At 42.1% G+C, this 21,305-nt stretch overlaps 1 protein-coding gene across 1 annotated transcript in view; it reads right to left on the bottom strand.

Moving 5' to 3' along the window:
- Nucleotides 1–1,453: 1,453 nt before the first annotated feature.
- The window catches only part of LOC139645804 (cilia- and flagella-associated protein 337-like), a 41,749-nt gene continuing 21,897 nt past the window's right edge, over nt 1,454–21,305 (bottom strand). Inside the window, exons 16-20 of the mRNA XM_071521647.1 lie at nt 21,057–21,254; nt 19,559–19,787; nt 17,024–17,158; nt 16,682–16,853; nt 1,454–1,532 (exon numbers count right to left, since the gene is read on the bottom strand). Of these exons, the coding sequence (XP_071377748.1) occupies nt 1,454–1,532; nt 16,682–16,853; nt 17,024–17,158; nt 19,559–19,787; nt 21,057–21,254 (813 nt within the window). The remainder of the gene's footprint in view (nt 1,533–16,681; nt 16,854–17,023; nt 17,159–19,558; nt 19,788–21,056; nt 21,255–21,305) is intronic.

Genomic DNA, 21,305 nt, shown 5'->3' with positions numbered 1-21,305 from the left:
AAATTTATTTAGTAATGTTGACCTTCTTGCTGACAAACCATAAAAAAGTCAAAATGAAGAGAAGGAAAAGTAGAGAGAAAAAAAAGATACTGTATCTGGAAAAGATAAAAGATGTGTGGATCCATACAGTAGCCTAACATTACAGCTAAAAATGAATCGTCTGATAACCCGAGCCTCGCAGCACTAACCAGCAGGCTATAAGATAGCAAAGCAACTACTGTTAATGGTAATATGCAACTACTCACCACTACGGTTCTAGCGTAACATTAGCCATTATGCAAATCATGTGTTCACAAGAAGAGATAACTGACCAAATAGGCTGCTTTGGTTAACTAGCTAATTAACACGCTGACATTATCTAAACACAAAATCAGTAACAAAATGATCAGTCTGGAAGAGCACATTAATGAACCAATTAATCTACTAAATAGTCTGGGCTACTGTTGAGATGGCCAGGTCGTGAGTTTAGAAATATTATCAGCTGTTGCCAAAGAGCTGTGAACCCCAACACAGTCACCAGAGGGCATGTTACATCTCCTGACAAGTGTAGCCAGGCAGGATTTGGCGGTAGCCTACTATCTTAGGCAGGTGTTGTTTGCTACCTTCTCCTCTCTCAAAACACATTTGAATTGTAGCTAGTGATTTTTTCTTTTTCTCTGGGCTGTAAAATAAAAGCTTTGGTGTTAAGGCCAAAATTAAGAAGTTCTAAGTTCCTGTCTCCATTTATATTTTTAGCTTGTAGTCTCAAATAGATGTTTAGCATAAAGCCATGAGGCTGAAATTGACAGTGATTTTAGAGCAGCTAAGCGGTGTTGTTAGGCATGGTGCAACCCTAAAAAACCCTCATACCTGTAACAAAGGCTTCATGTGGAATTCTTTTATAAAATGGTGGTAACCGCTGCATTTTAAAAAAGAAAGAAAATAAGTGTTCATTAAATCTTTTATTTTTAATGAATATTAAATGTTATTCAGGAAATACAGGTCTGGTGTTGATATGAGTGTGATTTTCGGTTAGTGCATTAATATTTAAATTACCTGTTATGTGGTTAAAAGTGAGTGTTTATTGGGTATTTTACAAAAGCTTCCAGCATGAGTCAGCCAATCACAAATGGGGACTGGCGCTAACTGTTATATGGAAGCACTGGTCATGGCTACTGCTGTTGCTACGCAACTATTGAAAACCCAGGAGCGCATTGTGGCGCTCCTGTGCTAAAAGTTGAAATACTGTTAACTTCTGCCGCTAGATGATCCGAGGGCTGCAAACATGATTAGCTCTCAGTGCTGTCTGGAACATCCAACAGCACGTCCTATCCGCTGAAAATAATGAGAAGGCGAAGCCAAGGATGTGGAGAGGTTCTCAGTGGACACGCGGTCTAAGAGATGTGAGCTAGATGATGAGGAGGCAGAGTGGACAAGAGCAGAGAGAGACGGAGAAGGAGGACCGCTGCCAGCACTATAGGCCACAGTGGGACAAGAACATGGACAAGTACTGGACTCTCCTAATGATGTCTTCATTCTCCGCCGACTCTCCACTGAAGGCCCCACAGAGGATGGAGTGTGAGTGTGGAGTGTATGTACGTATGTGTGTGTGTACATATGTGACTGTGCGTTTGTGACTGCGTGTATGTGTGTGTGTGCGTGTGCATTGTAATATACTCTGCCTGTGTTTTATCTATTTTATCTGCCTCACTTGCTCACTCACTAGATATAAAAAAAAGAAAAAGAGAAAGATTAAATAGATTGAATAGAGCAAGGGAGAAAATGAAAGAGAGATGAGAGGAGGGATAGAGAGAGATGGATGCTGACTTATAGAAATAGGAATATGGGAAAAGATGAATGCCATTCAATGTAGACGGATATATATATACAGTATATCCCACAGGAGTAAAGAGGATTGAGTTAAGTTTTTGAGATTGGATATATGAGTGACAGAGCGAGGAGGAAAAAAAAACACTGAAGAAGCACTATGAGGATGGAGAGAGCAGCAGAGAGAATGAGAGACAAAGTGACAGAGAGACAGGACAACAGAAAGCGGGGGGGGGGGGGGGGTATGGGGGGGTGTATAGATCGGAAAGGCAGATAGAAAATGAGAGAGGGAGAGATAAAGAGAACTGCAGCCTGAGTGAAGGAAAGGGAGAGACAGAGAGGGGAGAATATCAAGGTGTCAGGAACTGAGGGGCCAGCCAGTCACCTGGTGTCACCGGGAGAGAGGCGGAGAGATAATGAGAGATCTGTGGAGGGAGAGAGGCCAGAGGGCTGGACAAAAAGGCCAAGTGAGAAATTGAGAGATTGAGCACGGGGGGGAAGGAGGGGGGGAAGGAGGGAGGGAGGGAGGGAGGGAGGGAGAGATGGATGAGTGTGAGAGATGATGGTGGAATGTGAGGGGAGAGACAGAGAGAGAGAGAGAGAGGGAGAGAGAGAGGAGGGTGAAGGAATGTGTGTGAGCAGCTCTAGATAGCTCAAGCTGATGGCCTGTGCGCTCTGACAGAGAGAGAGAGAGAGAGAGAGAGAGAGAGGATAGACAGCTGAGCAGGCAGTCACTCTGGTGATGACCCTGATAATCACCTGACAAAATAAAAGACAGATGGACAGGAGAACAGATGGATGGCGAGGCTGAAGAAACAAGGCAAGAAAGAAAGAAAGAAAGAAAGAAAGAAAGAAAGAAAGAAAGAAAGAAAGAAAGAAAGTAAATAAATAAAGAATAAAGACACACAGATTCATTGTATAATGTGATTTGCAGCAAGGCATCCAACGCTTTATACTCAGAATAAACAAAATATACAGTAAAGTACAAGACAACACTGCAAAGAGCAGCAAATTGAATTACTTTGTAAGAGGGGAGCTTCAGTTTCAAAGAGAAAGAGAGAGAGAGACAGAGACTGAGAATGAGTGTGAAAGACAGACAAATAGCACTTGGATGAAAACAGTCAGACAGAGAGTGAAGAAGGGGAAGGAAGGTGTAGAGAAAGACTGGAAAACCAATATAGGAGGTTACAGCAACAGACAAGCCTCTATTGGACAATGATGAATTGCTTATTCTAGCTTAGGTGGAAAGTTTGACAGCAACGCCGACTGCCTTGTTAAAGCTGCGTAGAAACAGCGTTATGAGCCATTCCATTTTATTTTATCCCATTCTATTATATCCTACTCTAGGAAAGGTAGCGGGTGTGACAGTAACTGCTGTGTAGAAATCTGGGTCAGACATGACGTTTAATAACCAGGGAACAAGCTGATACTGTTTGATCACATCAGCCTATTGTTCTGTCGTGGATTATAGAGACAAATGGTGGCATGAACAAGATTTAGAATAGACAATTTTCCCTCCAATGCCTGTAAAACAATGTGCGTGGGAGCACAGGTAAAATAAAATTCCAATATCTTTCACTGCTGGATTTTTTTTTTCTGCTTGATCACTCTCGCGCAAGCTCTCCTTCTCACTCACACAGACACAAACACATTCTTTCAGGCACATACATACATACACACACACACACACACACACACACACGCACGCACGCACGCATGCAACCACAGAGAGAAGTCAAGTTGCGTGGGAATGCGCTGGACCTCTACTGCCATCTAGAGGTCACTGATGGAACAGCTCTTGGGTTGGTTCCACCACTTTCTGGCAGAAGAATGCCTGCTGCCTCTAAAGTTATTATTACAATTTTCTATATAGAGGTGGGGGGTTGGGAGCCATGGTTGCTATGGCCAAGAGATGCACAGGCACTTTTGGCAACGTGATCTGCAGGATGGCACTTGTTTCCTGCTTGTTTGACACACACTTATTTACAGATTTGCACATATGCCCATCAGAAATGCATCAGCATGGCGAGCACATCCTGCAAAAATTTGCAAATATGTGTGCGCACAGGGGAGCAGGACACGAGTGGCTAGGCATTTCTCATCCATTTTGCAGTTCAAATATCTCTACCCTCAGGCTATGCTGAGAAAGATTGGTCCCGTGGTCTTACTCCGAATTAACTGACCTCATTGAAAAACCTGACGAGGAAAAGAGTGGTATAAATGGTCCAAATCCATCCGAATCTTCACGATTCCGACTTTCATTTATTAAAACAATCCAGCACAGCAGTCTGGCCTCTTCTCAGATGGGTCGGGTAGACGGCCCAGATGCTGCCTGAATGAAAATTAATCACCAATATCAACATTCGTATCCAGACTCGTATCAAAACAACATTTGGAGCATCTGATTTGATATGATAATTGATGAATCAATTGAATCAATTACGGCAGTGCGTCTACTTTGTGTGTCTGTGTGTATGACTATGCATCAATGTGTGTGTGTGTGTCTGTGTGCAACTATACTATATCTGCAGTAGTGGGTCTGTTTGAGACTATGTGCTATGTGCATGATATATGTACAAAAGCGTGAGACTAATGCCTGTGTTTGTTTCTGACTGTATCTGTCAGTGTGTGTTTGGTATGGAGATCGCAGTTTTCATCATTTGCCCTGTCTGTTGTACGTTTAACCCTGATAAGAGCTTGACTGTGTGAGGGTTTTTGAAATAGAGGGTCTTATAAATTGATACACTCAATAGACAGAGGGAGATTTGCAGATGTTGGCAACACAGTGAAACACATGCACACACACACAGAACATAGTAAACACACTGGGCCCATTGAACACAGTAGAAATGTACATACACACAGGCTGTGACCCGGACTTGAACTCACAACCCACTAGCACTCCCCACTTGCCAGCGTTTTAACGCCACATTAAGTCAGTCATTCTCTGTCAAAAACCATTTGCATTTCAATGGAAGCCAAGCCCCATCCTGTTAAGCATGTTTGAGCACATAGCACCAACAAAATCAATGTCATTAGGCTAATACTTGTGGACAGAGAATGCATTCATTTCAATGAAGTCATCTCTCTCTTTCCAGCTCGCAGACTCCATTCCTTCCCTTCCCCACCTCCGCCATGTCTGAGACCGAGGCGTTAAATACTGTTTTGTGGCGGTAAATGGTATTTAATTAGCTTTGTTGATCAGAGTTCATTTATCCAGCCCCCAACAGTAAACAATCCTGATTTTTTAGTTAATCATCCCCGTATCAAGCCACACCACCCGCTAATACTGATTATTTATGGATTAATGGCCATCTACACACATCTTTCATCACACAGAGGAGCAAACACACAAACACACACATACACACACACACACGCATAAACACGCTTATAGATATACGTGAACATGTGTACCGATGCGCGCACACATAAAAATGCAAACACACACACACTTCTGTGTATGTGTGTGTGTGTGTTTATGCAAGTATAATTCTATATGATAGAAAAGTGAGAGAGATGCAAAGAGATAGTGGTCCCACTGTCTCTTTGCATCTCTCTCGCATATAGAATTATACTTGCATAAACACACACACACACACACACATACACACACACATACATACATAGACACAGCACTCGGGATGGACAGTTTCTGTCATCGCAGCACTTTCCCAAACAGGGACTGATTAAACAGCAGCTTAGAGCGCTTTAATTTCATGGAAGAACAGACAGCGAGAGAGGGAGCAATGGAGAGAGACAGGGAGAGAGGGAAGGTGAGGGAGAGAAAGAGAGAGAGACAGAGAGTCACAGAGAGAGGGAGAGAGAGAGAGAAAAAGAAGAGGAAGGGGGGGACTGATGTTAGGAACAGAGAGAATGAAACAAGCAGCAGTCAGGAAAAGAGAGACAGAGAGTAGATTGAAAGGATGGATAGAAGATGAGAGAGAGAAAGAGAGAGAGAGACACAGCGACGGAGGGAGATTACTTAAGCTGAGGAAGGCAACAATGATAGACAGGATACGGGGGAGAGAGAGAGGACAGGGAGGAGTGTAGGGGCATGGTAAACACAGGGAGAAGGCGATGGAGAAAGAAAGAAAGAAAGAAAGAAAGAAAGAAAGAAAGAAAGAGGGAGAGAAAGAGAGAGAGAGATACAAAGAGATCGGAAGGCTGGTCCAGAATTTTAACAGCTTGGAACAGGAGATTGAGAGAGGGAGAAACAGATAGATGCTGTAGGCAGGTGGAGGGAGAAATCCACACTGCAAAATTAAAATCACAGCTAAAATCTGTGATTGCTGCGCGTTTGTGATTTCCCCGATGTTCCGTCACACAACACTCTCTCCCCTCTTATCTCTACCTCTTTTGCTGTACACACACACACACACACACACATAAGAGCACACACACACATGTGCTTGTAGTGGTTGACTGGAAAGGGGAGGCAGATTAACAGGGATATTAACCATGGGGATGTGACCATGGGCCAAACTGTCACATCATGTTCTAAGCCGTCACACAAAGAGTGTGCATGTGTGTGTGTGTGTTTGAGGAGAGTACATACAAAACCAGAAGAGTAAGCCTCCAGCCTCAAGCAGTTAAAGTGTGTGTGTGTGTGTGTGTGTGTGTGTGTGTATTTGGTGGAGACGACAAGCCTCTGGGAGAGCATTTCTCCAGTTTCAGATGTGGGTGATACTGGTATTATATAGATTTCCAGTTACAGGCTTTTTAACATATAGAAAACACTAGACTATACAAGTGTGCCCACACAGACACACAAAAGCAGGAGGCTTTATGATGAAAGGCAGGGCTTTATGATAAATATGGAGATACTCAAAAAGCCATTTGCTTTGAAGAGCTAACTGCGGCCTTAAAGAGAACTGTACAGTAGTTGGCTATGATACCTGAATAGTAATAATATATGAATATTAATGCCTTATGCTCCGCTCTCAGCTGCCTATGAATGCCACCGGACCTTTGCTGCTGGATGTGTGTGTCTGAGTGTGCAGCAGGAGTGTGTGTGCAGAATATGGATATCCACCAGAGCTTCTGTACATGCAAATTACTCAATGCCCTCACGTTTTGAGAGACACTCTGAAATCAACAGTCAGAATTTATACTACATAGTTACAGTGCAGTGATCTGAGGATGCACACACACAAGGTTCTCGAATCAAAATAAAATGCCATACACTCCATGCTATCCAACTGTGGGGGAGGGTGGGGGCTTTGATGTATTTTGGACTTTTTTTTTTTTTTTTTTTAAGTTAACATTTGAATTTCTGTACTTTTAGTCTTTTTTTTTTTTATCATTTTGATCATCTATAACTGTTAGGGCCAATTTGGCAGTCACATCAATTTAAAAGATCTGGGAAATAAATCTCTCTTGCGTGTTAGATAAGAAGCTCAATACTGTCTACTGTGCAGCGCACAGAGAAATAAAGAGGAAAATCAGGCTAAAACGCAACATGACAAGTGGAATAGGCTTAAAAAAAAACTGGTGAATTAGGCCGACTGGAGTGACACACAGAGCGGACTGGAGGTCATTAGCTTATGTGAATGATACTAAGTCAGCGCTCACAAACATGAAATAAGATATGACAGGATGTGATGTAATACACACACACACACACACATACACATATTCATCAATGTCTCATCTCCCCATTAAGGCAGTCACGACAACTGGTGTGTCCTATGCAGCACTGATTCAGACTCATTTACACACACACAGTGTTGAATGGTGTGTCAGTTCTCTTGCTAATGAACTACAGGTGGACAGAGAGCACCTCTCTCTCTCTCGCTCTCTCTTTGCTCTTCACCTTTACACTTATTCTATTCCTATCCTGTCTTCTATTCATCTCACCGCTACTCCTTTCTTTCACCTCAATCCCTTCATCTTCTCTCCTCTTCCGGTTTTTTGTCTACAATTTCTCTTTTGCCCCCCTCTTCCCAACACCTCTCCTCTCTTCACCTCTCTCTCATCTTATCCCTCTCCCTCCATTTCTCTCCTCTACTCACCTCTCCTCCTCCTCCTCTCTTCATCTATTCTGATCCTTTCCTCTCTTCCATTCATCTCCCCCTCCATTCCTCTCATCTGTGCTCTCTCGTTTCCCTTCTCACCGGCGATTCCTCTCCTTCTTTTTTGCCCATTTCTCTCCTCATTTCTCTTACCGTTCGCCTATTCCTCTTTCCGCCTGCTCCTCTCTTCCATTCATCGCATATATGACCCCCCCCCCTCCCTCTCCTCTCTCCTCCCTCCTCCCTCCTCCACAGACGGACAGACTAGGGTAGATAAAGTGGAAGAGGAACCTGTTTTGACTAGTGAGGGCATCAGTATTTACAACCAATGTGTCTGGGTACCTGCTGATCAGTGGCAGCCTTGTTCAGGGAAGCGGCGCACAGTGTCAAAGTGAATTTATTGGCCTTCGCATTCTCAATATTAAGACTGTTTAAAACGGCTGCTTAGCATTCTGATAGCATGCGTCTTCCTGCTGTAAGTCAAATGTTCCTCCTGCACCCTGATTCAACCCAGACACACACACACACACACATACACATGAGTATGCACAGTCACAAAACACTCAAGCACATAAATAAATGTATTCGCGATCTCTCTTGCTCTCTCTTTCTCTCTCTCTCACACACACACACACAACAAACAGACACACACAGATGTAGGAGTGTAGTAGTACAGGTTTATAGCGTAGTGATGGATGGTTTTCATCTCATACCTAGTGTGTTGGCATCCACACTCAGGTTCTTGTCCTTTAAATGCTGTTCTGCTCTAATTTACAATACCAGACACTGTGCATGAATGCACACACTCACCCACACACACACATTGTCTCTCTCAAAGGGACAATAACACATCACATAACCCTGATTTGAACGATTTTCGCACTTTATGTGGTAGATCCTACATAACATGCTAGAGTGGTTTGAATATTACACGGTAGAATCTACCCTCCCTCTCTCGCTCTCACTCTCCGTCTCATAAAAAATACAATATCCGGTCATTTTCCATCCTACAAGTGCAGCAGTAATCATAATGCAATTAAAAACTCATTCAGGTTATGAGAGAGTGTGACACAACTAGACAGAAATAGAAAACACTAGGCAGAAAGACAGCCAGGACAAGGGAAGACAAACAGACAGACTCACAGGTACTGATGGACATACAGATTACAAACAGAAAAACAAAACAAAAAATGCAGTTGTTGTCTATTCTTGGAAGCTGCTTCGTTCCGCATGGATTCTCTTCCCCTGACAAGCTCTCCACTCCTAATGAAGCCTCATCAGTAGCGTCAGCATAACTACAGTGAAGACGTCATGACCTGGCAAGGGAAACAGTGTTGGGATTGAAATTAAATTAAATTAAATAAAAGAAATAAATGCTGATTATTAGACTGTTTTCGAAAGATACTTTTGCAACAGTCAGCCATAACTTTGCTATAAAAGCTCAATATGGCATAATAAACACAAGTGCTGATGATTAAAATCCAACTACAAACGTCGACTTTATGCTTCTCAGCTGTCATGAAATAACACCGGAAGACAAAGCACATCTCATTTGAACATGCACATTGCAACTGGGTTTCGGTATCATGTGTTATCTGCTGATGGAAGAGCAGTGGCATGTCAGCGGTCACGTTTCGCAGGAGGAAAACATTCAAAAACAGCTGAGAGGGTTGTGTGAAAAACAGGCACATATACGCAATCCAGTTGATTACATAGTGCAAGTCAAGCCCAAGGATTCTGCCATCCAGAACACAGCTGGTTGGTGGGAAAGAGCCTGCAGAGTCTTATCCTACAAAGTCAAAGTTTTATCTTTGAGGCCACTTAATGAATGAGTGCTCACAGTTTGCCAGTATATTTTCTCGCACATCACACTCCATGCTAAAGTAATTTTTTGTTTGGAGGTTGCATTGTGACAGCTGTCCTGTGGAGGAGTTCTTGCAATGCATTTAGACCATCTACTTCCCAGTAAATTGACTGGTAATCACAATAGAAAGAGAGTGAAAGAGAACAAGTGAGGGAGAGATGGAAGGAGCGAAGGATGGGGGGCGAAATGCGGTATCTGGAGTGTCAAATGTTCACACACAGTGGTGTCAATGTGATGTTCCCTTGAGGCCTGTATGTAGGTGGGTGTGTGTGTGTTCCAGTTATTAATCCGAAGGACAATAAATCTTATTTGTGGTGGACGCTAAAATTAACCACGCAAAACCAAGATGAGAGCTAAATTACATGACAAATGTAAATTTGATTTATGGTAATTACGCTGCAGTCAGGCAGCTTGAACCGCAATGTGCATGGAGGTTCACACTAATTCACCTGCCAACAAACTCATACATACAAATGGAGCCATCGCATAAATGCAGTGGATGAACAGAGATGTATGCACCATTCAAACAGATAGTCATATTACAAGACCTAGTACTTCATGCACAGAACATACATGCATACATGTATTTGCAATAACCATAACCTCAATCATGACTGAGTTAAAATAACTAAATCGGTCTTTGGACCTTATGTGAAGAAAAAAGGCTGTGGAAGTGCACCACATAGGGATTCACAAATAACATTAACTTCCACATGTACAGTACACACACACACACACACACACACACAAAGATCATGTAGATTCATGCACATATAAATGTGTATGTGTGCATGTGTAAGTTTGTGTGTTTTGTGTGATGAGATATCCAAATGAGACATCCACCATTGCAAAAAAGTGACACCTTGAAAAATGTGTCACTGATAACTGAATTGAACTGAATTTTAAATTCATCAATTAAATTAATAATTGGAAATTAAGACAAACTGTGACTTTGTAAAGGATAATAGATAACCTAAGTTGCACAAATGCATACCCACTCAAATTATGTGAACCCCAATCCTCACACACACACACACACACACACAAGATAAATATACTGTGCCAAGAGGCCCATATAGCAAAGCAGTTTAATCACAGAGTTCATTTCATTTCCTCCCCTCTCTCCTTTATCACTGGCTTGGTTCTTAATTCATCTTCATAAGAAAGCAGAGGAAGAGGAGCCAGGCCCTAATAGCACACTGATTTACATGATGAGTGTTTAGCCCCATAGACAAACTCATAGAGATTGGGACAGGAGAAAATACAAGGGTGCAGATACCTTCTCTCTCTCACACACACACACACACGCACACACACACACACACGCACACACACACACACACACACACACAGAATTGTAATTTGCTTTCATATTAAGACAAAGAATCACGAGCAGAAGCGTACACACACACACCCCCCAACACACACGTAAGGAGAACAAACAAGGCTGGCCCTGCTGTAAACAGATGAGTTAGCACTAGCGCAGTTCTTTGCTTGTTTAGCCGTGTAACTCAATTTGAAATGCTAACAGTGCCATCGGCTCAGGGGCACGCAACGCTGGGCGAGCATCGTCAGCCCGCTTCCTGGCAATTTAACTCCACTGTTTCAGCAAAGAACAGTTGTGCAGTGGCCCCATATTTTACACACAGTGAATAAAATTAATTGGGAATTTTGGGGCAGAAATAATTTGCGCGCGGGTCCCATTTGAATTGTAGATGAAGAGGAGGAGGAGAGGAGGAGGTTGTAATGTAGCGCAGCATTTTTAAGTGTGTGTCTGTGTGTGTGTGTGTTGTTTCTATTTCTGCCTAACTGGGCTGTGTGCATGTGCTGTAGCGCTTACATTAATGATAATGACTTTTACCACCATCATTAAAATCCATCATCAATAGAGATATATCGGGTAATTATGACAAGTATAAGGGAAAAGAGAGAGAGGTGAAAAGAAACTAATAATTAAATTGCTCATGTATGTAAATGCATACATTACGCATATAATGAAGCAGGCAGACGCCACTTTACCCTCAGGAAAAAAATGATTAAATGCAAGTCTATTTTTTTTTTAAATCTGTAGTCATGTGTGTGCAATAGAACACATACAGTATATACAGTACATTCTGGAGAGATTATGGAGTTAGAATTGGGAAGAAAATAATGGAGGATTGCAGAAAATGTTGCTCCTCCAGTGATCAGGGTGTAAATCAGGGTGTAATGTCCTTAAACATCTGTTTAGGAAGGACCCAGTAATGTTACGGCCAAATCTTGTCTTCTCAGTTTAAGTTTGCCCCACGAAAGCCGAGTATAAAATGAGAGAATGAGGCTGCGTATCACTAGCACATCTTTAAGGGTTTCATCTTGGAAACAGCTAAGTGGTTTTCGCAACTTTCGACTGACATTACATGTTACCAAGCTGTGAAAACCATAGAAAGCTCATCATCACGTTGTTGCCTTTTATGATGCAACTATGGCAAGAGTCATGAATCATCCCTCACTGCTTACCAAGTTGGAGGATTATATGTATTTTCCTAAAATGGAGCAGACTGGTTTGGTGGTATGGCGAAATAAATAAATCTCAGGATAAAGTCTTGATAACTGTTCACTGTCCACACCTGCAGCCAAGTGTAATCCTTCAGTGGTTTGCAAAATGTCTCCAAAAAAGGTCTGAGGTATTTCAAATACAAGTTTTTTGTGATTGCTTACAAACTTGTTGCAGAATTTAGCTCATTGTGTCAAAACTAGCAATCCTTTTTCAAAAAGGCATTTTCAAAGCAGCAACAACAAACTGATGTACTTTATACAAAACACTGCTGTCTTTAGTAATTTGTATACCTTTTTAATTTTCTCATACAGGCTTCTGTGAAAGATTGTTCCAGTACAGTACATCTACTCAAATTTCAATGAACACAAAAATAGAAACGCTTCAGAAAAAAAAAAAAAAAATATATATATATATATATATATATAAAATATAATTATAATATATATAATGTTGCGTGATCTGTGATGATTTGCTCTCGTAGTTGATGTAGGCGGATGGTGTTGTTTGCCAACACTATACTGACAATGGCCAGTTCGTGTTCATGGGTGAACAAACGTTGCCTTCCACCCTCAGGAGGTCGTCTGGCAGTTCTGTAGAAAATGCTAGAACATGATGTCATTGGTTAGGTTCTTTTTTACATACTCTACTGTCATACTGTACACAGTAACATCAAAACTGTATTACATGTACTTCACAGCACTATACCTATTTTTTTTGTTCACTGAGGAGCATAGACCTAATACTGTTGGACTACATTGTATTGTCCTGTGATGCAGAATGATGTGCAACAATTACATAGGTACAGTCTAATGTAGAAAGTTGAAGACATACCTGTTCTCCAGTCTAAATGTCCGTATTATGGATGCTACCGTGTAGCGACTCAGGTTGGGCTGGACTCTGCCCAGCCTCCCTCATCGTCAGGCCATGATTTATGACATGGTCCACCAAAGTGGCCCTAATGTCATCGAAAATATGTCCTCCTCCTCTCACTCTGACTGCCTCCATGTTTGCAAAGTTCTCACAAAAGAGGTGAGCTTACCTGAGGCCTGTTTGTAGTGCTAAGGCTCAGACTGATTGGTGTTCAATTAGTGTATACGTTTTTTTATGTGTGAGTGTGGGTGTTGCCAATTTCAGGTATGTTTTGCATTTTGAATAGACATGTTTTCCCAATGATTGCAAGAGATTTCATTTTTGAACGAAGTGTCTAATGTAAGAAACAGTGTGTAGTGTTTTGCAAGAACTGTGTTGCAGAATTGCAAACAAAGTGCAAAGCAGAAAATGTGTTTGTACATTTGGTGCCTTTGTTTAAGGCATGGTTACAAAAGTTAAGGTTTTGATGCTTTTGTCTAAGCATTCACTTTCAGTGTGTAAGCAATCAGCAAAAACTGTAAAACCTTTTCACCAACCAGTGGAAGAGTGAAACTGATGGTTTTAGGGAAGTGAAACTATCCTGAAAATGTTTTAAACTGCAAGTGTGTTTGAGGCCCAAATGTAAAAAGATGTAAAAAGAAGTATGCGAAAATCGGGATAGGATAAGCCCAGAGGAAGGGACAGAAACTATGCAAAGGACGGATGGGAGGAGACGGCGAAAAGCAAGACTGCTGAGTGACATCAAAATAGCACGGCTGGATCCTTGTTTCCATAAGCTATGGGTCTTGGGCAAAGCGACATGAGTGGAAATCTGTCTCCATGACCCCCAAGCCCCATGGCACGCCTGACTGTAATCGCAATAAAAATGTATTCTCTAAATGCCGTCAATCAATCACCGAAACGTTTCAACCGATTCATTCTAAGCACTTTGTGGAGAAACTGGTGATGACAGGAATTTAGATTACAGTAGACTGAGTGAAAAACTTGAGCAGGACTGACAACTCCACATTCATGTTTGCTGGCTGTGAAGGATAACAGGTGGTGCTCACAGCGAGGGCTCCAATTAGAATCAAAATCAACCTGCCTAGTTCTAATTGTTTTTCCACCTCCACATTGTGTGTGTGTGTGTGTGTGTCACTGTGTGCGTAATTGGTGCTAAATTTAATGACATCTAAATTTCACAGACTCATTTGGTCATTATATGCATTTACAACATTCACTGGTTTAATCTGGTTTGTTATAATTCCAGGCAATCTTTAAGGCTGCGTGAAAACAAAGATTAAATACTGCATGTTACTGTGTGTGTGTGTGAGTGTGTGTATGTCACAGGGCAGCTTGTCTTATTTCTCCTGTGGATATCCAAGCACTTTGTGTTGCCGCAGAGATTAGACTGAGCGCCCAGACCCATCAATAACCATGACTCCTGTATTGCTCACAAACACACACTCACACACATACACACACACTCAGTGATGGAGTGAGCGGAACAGACCTGACGCTCTCACTCACCGGTGAATGGCTGTACTGATGGACTGAGGCTATTTACACACACACACACACACACACGCGCGCGCGCACACACACACACACTTACTCAGCTGGTGATGGAGTGAGGCCATTCCCTCTCCTCACCTCATGCCCAGTGGCTGGCTGGCAGCCCAGTGCAGACTTGCCAATTGGCCCTTCTACCGATTCAACCACACAAACTTTTCTGTTGAGCTCAGTACTGTACACACACACACACACACACATACACACACACACACATTCACGCATGCACAGACACACATTCACACACATACTCACGCTCTCTCTCTCTCTCACACACATACACACACAGACTCACAAAGTCAGTATTGATTCTCCCTGTAAAGTCCTGGTGGGCACTTTCCCCTCCAGTTCCCACTTTTCAGGTGTTTAAAAAGTTAGTTATCCATTTAAAATGTGGAGTCCTTTGTCATTTCACTTGACCTTGGGCTTACAGAGACACTTAAACTTTGGTGATTTTCTCTCTCCTCCACATCTACCGTTTTCATCATCCTTCTGAAACTATCACATTGTAGATTAATATTACATTGTTCTTTTGGATCGCTTACATTTTTTATGATGTTGTAATGATCATTTTTGGGCTTATGTTATAATCATGAGGCTAGAAAAAAAAAGGTATTCTTTCTCCATCTTTCATCTACATACAGTATTTAGGCATGTGTGTGTGTAGTATCAGTGTGGTATCAATGACACCTGTAACACCAGACACTAAAACATCACTTCCATCCACGTTACACTTCCATCATTCCATTACATAGTTTTGTCTCATTAGAGCTAAATAGTAGACAGACCTCAGCCAGTGAAGAGGCACAGCATGTGAGAGAAACATGTTTCATCAACCTTTATTAACTACTTAACCACTCTCACTCTCACTCTCTAAAGCATTACTGTCAAACCACACATCTAAAATTATAGGCTACAGTTACACTACACTGTTACACTTACACATGATTTTTGAGTTTCCAAAGATCAGATTTTATGAGATTTTCACAGCTCTCCCTCTCCATCTTTTTTTACATTGCTTATATGCATTTTGGCTGGATTGTGAGCCCGACCTCTTCCATATCTGATTTTGAAGATCCGATAGCGATGTGAGGAAGATCCAGTGTTTGTGCGCCTGGACCGGTCACTTAATGCATCCTGACGCGATGGGATGACAGAAGCCATATTAAAATGACAAGTGCAACCATAGCGATAGTGATACTGATATCTTCTCAAACATTGCTGTTATTGTCCTAGATTTGTTTTCAGAAAGGTGTTCGTTTCAGGAGTGGACTGTACTTTTGATTAAAGTTTGAGAAAGGCCTTTCTCTAGTTTTATCAACTCAAATCTTTTCACAGCAAGGCTACAGGGGCTACAACAGCTACTTGTGCCATGCACTGAGGATAGGTCTAAAACTTTGTGTATGTGTGTGTCTGTGAGTGTGTCTGTGTGTAAGATCAGATCCCCAAGGCAGAAGTAGCAGCGATGGCTGATAGAGCTGTCCATCTTCATTTGAAAGAGGTCCCAGAAACAGAAACAGTGCTGCCCTTTGGTTTTCTAGAGACAGAGAAGAATCTTGTTTAGAGACAAAATCCATCTTAAAGTCGCAATGAAATGAAAAATGACTTTTTCACCTTGTTAGCCCATTACTTCCTGGAAAACGACATATTTTTTGTGGTTACACCAGTAGGTGTACATAACAATTCCTATCAATAATACTATCACAGATATTTTAACAATCCTGCCCCTCTGCCTCTCCCATCATATAAAACTGCCTTTCTCTCCCTAATGGATATCCCATTAGTTTACACCGCCGGACACTTTTGACTGATTCCACCCTAACATCCTGTTTCCACCAAATAAACGTCAAATTATGGAGGCAAAAAGCACTCAAAATGCCATTTCACTGCGACTTTAAGAAGACTGAAGATACACAGGAAGGGGGCTAAGTGTAAAAATGAACAAAAAACACTCTTTCCTTCTTGTAACCAAGTATTCTTAAGATTCCCAGTGTTCAGTAAATGGACATAACACTGCAATTTTTGCAATCTTTTCCTCACCTGTCCTTCCAACCATGGCCTCTGCCTGTACTCCGGGTGTTCTTGGCCTCCTGTTTCCTCTCCTGCTGATGGGTTGTCTCTTCCAGGAGCTTCCATTGTTGTCTTTGTCTCTTCTCCATTTCTAGAAGCTCTTTAGGGAACAGACTGCGCTCATCAAAGACTGCTTTCACTGCTGCTTAACCCGATTCATGGATGGACAGACGAACACGCAGTCAGACAGATAGATGGATAGATAGAAAGGGAAGTATAAGAGGAAGGAAAGTTTTTAATGTACCTCTGTGTGTTTGTGTGTGTTTGTGTGTGTGTTTGTGTGTGTGTGTGTGTGTGTGTGTGTGTGTGTACCCTCTCTGCTAGGTGGGGTGGTATATTTGGGACTGGGGTCTTGTCTCTTGTTGCACTCTGGGTGGGTTACAAACTCCGGCCTGGATAACTTCTTCACCGTTTGGAGCTCCTCTATTCTCAGACTACTGAATGTGCCTGGGAATAGGAACACAACAATTCACACACACACACACACACACACACACACACACACACACACACACACACTTAGTTCAAACGCCATGAACCCAGGCTCATTCAATTTTACAAGAAAAACATCATTATGTAATAAACCATTTCAAAGCTCTGACTGCGAAGATCAACCATCCATAAAAAACAAATCTCACACAATGGGCCTGTTTTTCCATTTTGTGTCAAAATTGAGTGCAGATAACCTAGATATGGAATGGAAGTGAAATGGAAGATGGAAGACTGGATTGAAAAACAAGACCGACCAATCATCAAATTGATGACGCACCAATATGAAGACTTGAGGCTGTGTTTCTGTGGCCAGGTTTGGTGTCAATTACTCGTTGGCCCCGCCTCTCGTCATTGCTCCTGACCAATGGGCTGCTGCCTTTGGGTGAGTGACTGCGCACACTAGCATTAATAAGAACAACAAATACCATCACTTACACATACAGTAGAATGAACCACAAACATCACCATCCATGACAAGATATCTGTTGGCTTACATTAAAGCAATGATTACAATGGCAAAGGGAATTTCTGCATTTTATGAGATCACATGTTATGCATTCACCCCAGGACAGCCCAATCAGTATTTGTGAACATGAAAAACTCTCTCCCAAAGCTGGGAAACCAGACAAGCAAAACCCTAATGTGCGGTGTCAAATCTGTGTACAGCCTGGAGCTACTCCATTGGCAATGAATGGGAAACTGACTTTGAGAACTCCAGTAATGATTGTCTCAACTTTTACACTGAACTGATTTTCATATTATAATAGTGCAATCTGTTTCAAACCATAAGACACACTCTGTTCCCCCATAAAAATAACCCTGAATTCGATCACAGTCATCTTTTCCAGTTCTCTAAGCGTCTGTGCATCTGAGAGAAATCACAGAATTGGGAGCATCACAAACGCTCTTCTATTCTTCCTGGCTGTGAAAGACAGTCATGACTATTCACCACTACAGACCACACTGTCCTAAGGCGTAGGGATAAAATGTTTAACAGCTGAAATTCACTGGCATTTTCCTGATTGAATTTCCTATGATTGGATGATAGACGCTGGCCTAGTTTTCTTAGTGCAACTTACTTTTACAATAACTGCAGAAAATCTCTGATTTTACAGTGACCGTTCAAAAACGCTGTGCAGCACGCTTGACCAGAGATCCTGCCTCCATTTGGCTGTAGAATGGATTCAACCAATCAGAAGTAGGAAGCACGCATTTAAACAGAACCCCCTGGAAACGTAATGCTGTAGAAAACATATGTGTGAGTTGCTATTTAACGTGGCGTGTAAGCAGAGGATTGGGTAAAAAAGAAAAAAGAAGATGAATGATTCAATAGCAAAACTCTGTCCGAAGTTATTGACATTTGTCGACTTTGCAGTGAAATATTCCATACACTGAGTGAGCAAAATCCATTGCTTTTGGATATTTCTAACTTTAAATAAAACCATATTATAGCGTTGTGTTCAAGGAGATGGCGGGACCTGTCTAAACCGAGGATTCACTCCATGCTGTTTGCCATTCTTGCAAAGACCTCCTTATAAAGTTTTGTCAAAGTAGTGAGCGAATATTTACGCTTGTGATTAGAATGGCAGAAAAAAGTTAGAGCGAGACGTAAACATTGTGCCACATCAACAACACCATTTCATCAGAGAAATATACTCACTTCTACTGCTGTGCACAGATCAGCCACAGAGAGCCTCTCATCTGCAGTATCAGAGGTGAGCCATTCTGGATACCCAGAGTCGAATCCATTTAATATGGTAATATTCAAATCTGACTTGTGAGATTAGAGGTGAGCAGTTGGTTTCATATTCCATCCCTTTGAGCACTTGCATGACTTCTGCTGTGGTCAGATAACACATGGTCTTATTTATGTGTTTATTTTCTGTATCTAATTTCATAGTTAGCTTTTTTCTGCCTGACCTTAAAGTAACCTGTTGAAAACCAGAGTTGTGGTTTACTTGGCACCAGGCTGGTATTTAAATTTTCTTATTTCTATTTCTGTTTCTCAACGGATCTATCTGGCAAGCACAGTTGCTGAAATGGTTTGAGATTTTCTATATTGTGCTGAGATGAAACCTGAATTATTACATCATTTAAAAGTTGTTTTTTTTTTTTCCAAGAGCCTATTTTCTTTGTCTTCTCTGTTCGCCCCGGGCATATTAATGTACATCTTCACATAATACCCAACTTCCCCACAGGTATCATTAAAGTTCCATCTAATTAAAAATAACATGGCAGAATAACTCTGACCCTACATTTAAAATCAGTTGCACAACAACTACCAACAGTACAACAACATTGCAATTTAGACAAAGTGGACTGTTCACCTGGATAAAGCTTCTCCTCTGTCCACACCCGTCTCCATCCCTCTGTCCTCCACAGCCTCCTCTCCCTCTTCTTTCACCTCCACCTCTCTGTCCTCTGCTGGGGCGTCCGGGCGCGGTTCAGGCAGCATCTCACTGGGAGCTGAAGCTGACCCTGTCCCTCCCTGTCTGGAGCCTTCCTCCCCTCCCTCTCCCTGGTCCTGCTCTGGCTCCTGCTGTGGGTGTGGAGGCCCCGGCCCCTCCAAGCACCACCGCTCCTCCTACACATGGTGGACAGCAACAAAAAGACTGATATTTTGGATCCACAGATTAGCCGGGGGCATCTGGGTTTGGGGCGCTCTCCCTCAAGAACTTTAGCATCAAAGTGCCCTTGAGCCTGGCACGGATCATCCAGCTGCTCCAGTGAAGCCGCTCATTGGCCAGAAGTAATAGACAGGCTGTAGTGGGCAGTTGGGTTGGCAGTCCTGCAGTGTGAATGTGTGTCCCTCCTTGCCGCGGGGCATAGCTATAAATAAAAGTGTATCCTTAGATAACTTGATATGTCGAATCCGGGTGTAGTATTTATTATGCGGAATTCAACACCTTACAGAGTTTGTATGAATCCAACAACGCAACACATAAAAACAAACAAAATTTAAACAGGCAGGTGGGAACAGTTATTTCTGCCTGATAGCTCAGCTGTGAGTATGTGCTTATACATGTGTGAGCATTTGCATGGAGGCTCCTACTATGTGTTTGTGTGTGTGTGTGTGTGTGTGAAAATGAAAATGTTCTTGTTTCCTTGTACTGTATAGGTATATGTATGTGTGCATACACATACACTTATTTCCTTGTTTTGTTGTAATAAATGCACTATAATAATATTTTTGTATTTTTTTTTCTGGTCAATTTTACACAATATCAACTAATACAGTTATGAAAGTGATTTAAATAATACTACATCAAGAATAAAACAAAATAAACATTATATTATATTGTATAATATAGTGCATGTATGTGGGTCGGTATGTGCCATTGTGTGTGCGTGCACACATGCATACACACACATATTCTTGTTTGCTTGGTTATGTAGGTGCACGTATGTGTTTGTGTGTGTGTGGGTGTGTGTGGGCCTGGGGCAAGTCGAAAATGAAGCAACACTCAGCAGACACAGCCCCAGGCTAACTTAATACGGGCCTCGTTTGACACAAACACGCACACGCCTAACCGCCGCTTGATGCTGGGTTTCACATCCATTTCGTCAACTGGATACTACCACCCACCAGCACACTGCAGAGTGGGAGTTTAGGCTTTATCAGAGGCAGCCTGTACTGCTGTACGTTTGAACTATGGGGATCTAAGGCCTTTACCTTGACAGCATGGTACTGAACAATATCTTTGCCATCCAAAACAATTTATTTCAAATATGCAGGGTGTTTTATGTAATCCAAGCTATGGGTTTTACCGCAGTGTACCTAAATGACCTGTGTGTGTGTGTGTGTGTGTGTGTGTGTGTGTGCGTGTATGTGTGTGTGTGTGTGTGCGTGTACCTGTCCAAACAAACCAACAGTATCTCCAGGCAGGTAGCTAAGAGCCACGCTGCAGTCTGATGATGCTGAGAGAAGGAGCAGCCTATCGCCATGGAAACACGTCTCCAGGTGAGTCACGCGGTCCAGGTGTGGGCGGAGACTGCAGAGCAGTTTTGGAAGTTCATTGGTTACTCCCCCATCCGGCTTGAGACAATAATGCTTATGGACAGATGGCCAGACCATTGGATTAGTTTATATTTTACATTATGG

The sequence above is a fragment of the Centroberyx affinis genome, unplaced genomic scaffold, assembly GCF_046629955.1.
Source record: "Centroberyx affinis isolate AG114_WGS23_722 - 3 ecotype Tasmania unplaced genomic scaffold, CSIRO-AGI_Caff_v1 ptg000906l_1, whole genome shotgun sequence".
Taxonomy (NCBI): Eukaryota; Metazoa; Chordata; class Actinopteri; order Beryciformes; family Berycidae; genus Centroberyx; species Centroberyx affinis.
This window is presented reverse-complemented; position numbering and strand designations above follow the sequence as displayed.